This window comes from Numenius arquata, chromosome 1 (assembly GCF_964106895.1).
Source record: "Numenius arquata chromosome 1, bNumArq3.hap1.1, whole genome shotgun sequence".
NCBI lineage: Eukaryota > Metazoa > Chordata > Aves > Charadriiformes > Scolopacidae > Numenius > Numenius arquata.
This window is the reverse complement of record NC_133576.1, coordinates 121865705-121867200: the sequence shown is the minus strand read 5'-3', so window position 1 is coordinate 121867200 and position 1496 is coordinate 121865705. Positions and strand designations below refer to the sequence as shown.

At 39.0% G+C, this 1496-nt stretch overlaps 1 protein-coding gene across 1 annotated transcript; it reads right to left on the bottom strand.

Moving 5' to 3' along the window:
• Nucleotides 1–206: 206 nt before the first annotated feature.
• On the bottom strand, nucleotides 207–998 carry LOC141464303 (gap junction beta-6 protein). The gene has a single exon (XM_074147119.1). It carries the CDS (start codon nucleotides 996–998, stop codon nucleotides 207–209), a length of 792 nt encoding a protein of 263 aa, XP_074003220.1.
• Nucleotides 999–1496: the final 498 nt, after the last annotated feature.

Sequence of the window (1496 nt, the reverse complement as noted above, 5' to 3'; positions counted from 1 at the left end):
AGGATACTCACAGGAAGACACACTTTCCTATTTAATCCCCACACAATTTTCACATTTAGGCCGCCTTTTTTTTCAGACACACATAATTGACACCTGACACTACGTATCAAAGTCTTGCCCAACCTAAATTGTTTCATGTAACAAATTTCATTTGCAGCCTTTAAACATTCACTCCAAAAAGAGTGAACACCAGCATTGATACCACCTTAGCTACTTGAAAATCCTATAACTGTGTTCTGACAACTATCAGATATTAACTCATTCATTTCATTTTGTTTGGTTTCTTCCTTATTCTCATGGTTGGGGTGATGTTTTGGATTTCCTGCTTTTTTAGACCGTCTGAGGAAAAATTTTGTCAGCAAGTAACATAATTCAGCCACATTTAAAAGAATGCAAATGCTGGACACAGCAATCATGAAAATAGTAAACACCGTCTTTTCAGTAGGTCGAGAAACAAAGCAGTCTACTGTGTTGGGGCAGGGCCAAGCGTTACACTTCATTAAGCGAGGCATTCGGAACCCATCATACATGAAATAAAATGCATACATGAAGACTGCTTCAAAGACCAGCCTGAAGAAAATGCTGCTGGTGTATGTCCACCACAAGGAGCCCTCAATACGAAACCTCTGTTTTCTGATTTCTTCAATGTCCTTGTATTCACATTTCTGGTCTCCCTTTCGGAACTGCCTTTTCTTCTCGTGCCTCCTGTAAGCTACGTGCATGGCCACCAACAGTGCAGGTGTGGAAACAAAGATCAGCTGCAGAGCCCACAGTCTGATGTGAGAGATGGGGAAAAAGTGATCATAGCAAACATTCTTGCACCCAGGCTGAAGTGTGTTGCAGACAAAGTCATCTTGTTCATCTCCCCAGACTCTCTCTGCAGCCACAACCAGGATCATGATACGGAAGATGAACAGGACTGTGAGCCATATCTTCCCGATGCTGGTGGAGTGTTTATTTACGCCTCCTAAAATGGTATGCAGAGCGCCCCAATCCATTGTCTTCTTTTAATTGGCTGACCTAAGACAAGAAAAATAAACAAAACTGAGATTAATCAAGACAGGAAACAAATGCCATCAAGCATATGGTATAAAATAAAGGCAATATCATATAATTGCAGGATATCCATTGACTCTGGTAACATTTTGTTGATGCAGTGGGCTTACCTATAAGCTGTCACAAATAATAATCTAATCACATAGCAGCAGGTAATATTTCATTACTTAATTTACACCCATGATATCACATTCATTTGACTTCTAGGCGTATTTGTCAACAGCTATTAGCCACATTAAGTAGGAAAAAAAAAAAAAAGACAGGGGAAATTGATGAAAACAGCCTTAAATTAAAAGCTACAACTTCTGGTAGTTTGATAACAGTAATAAAAGAATAGAAGACATCAGCCAAAAGTAAGGTAGGTGTTATGTTAAAAAAAAAAAACAACCAAAGCGTTGGACAGCTAGAATTCCTATATAAATTAAGCCAACTTGGCCCAT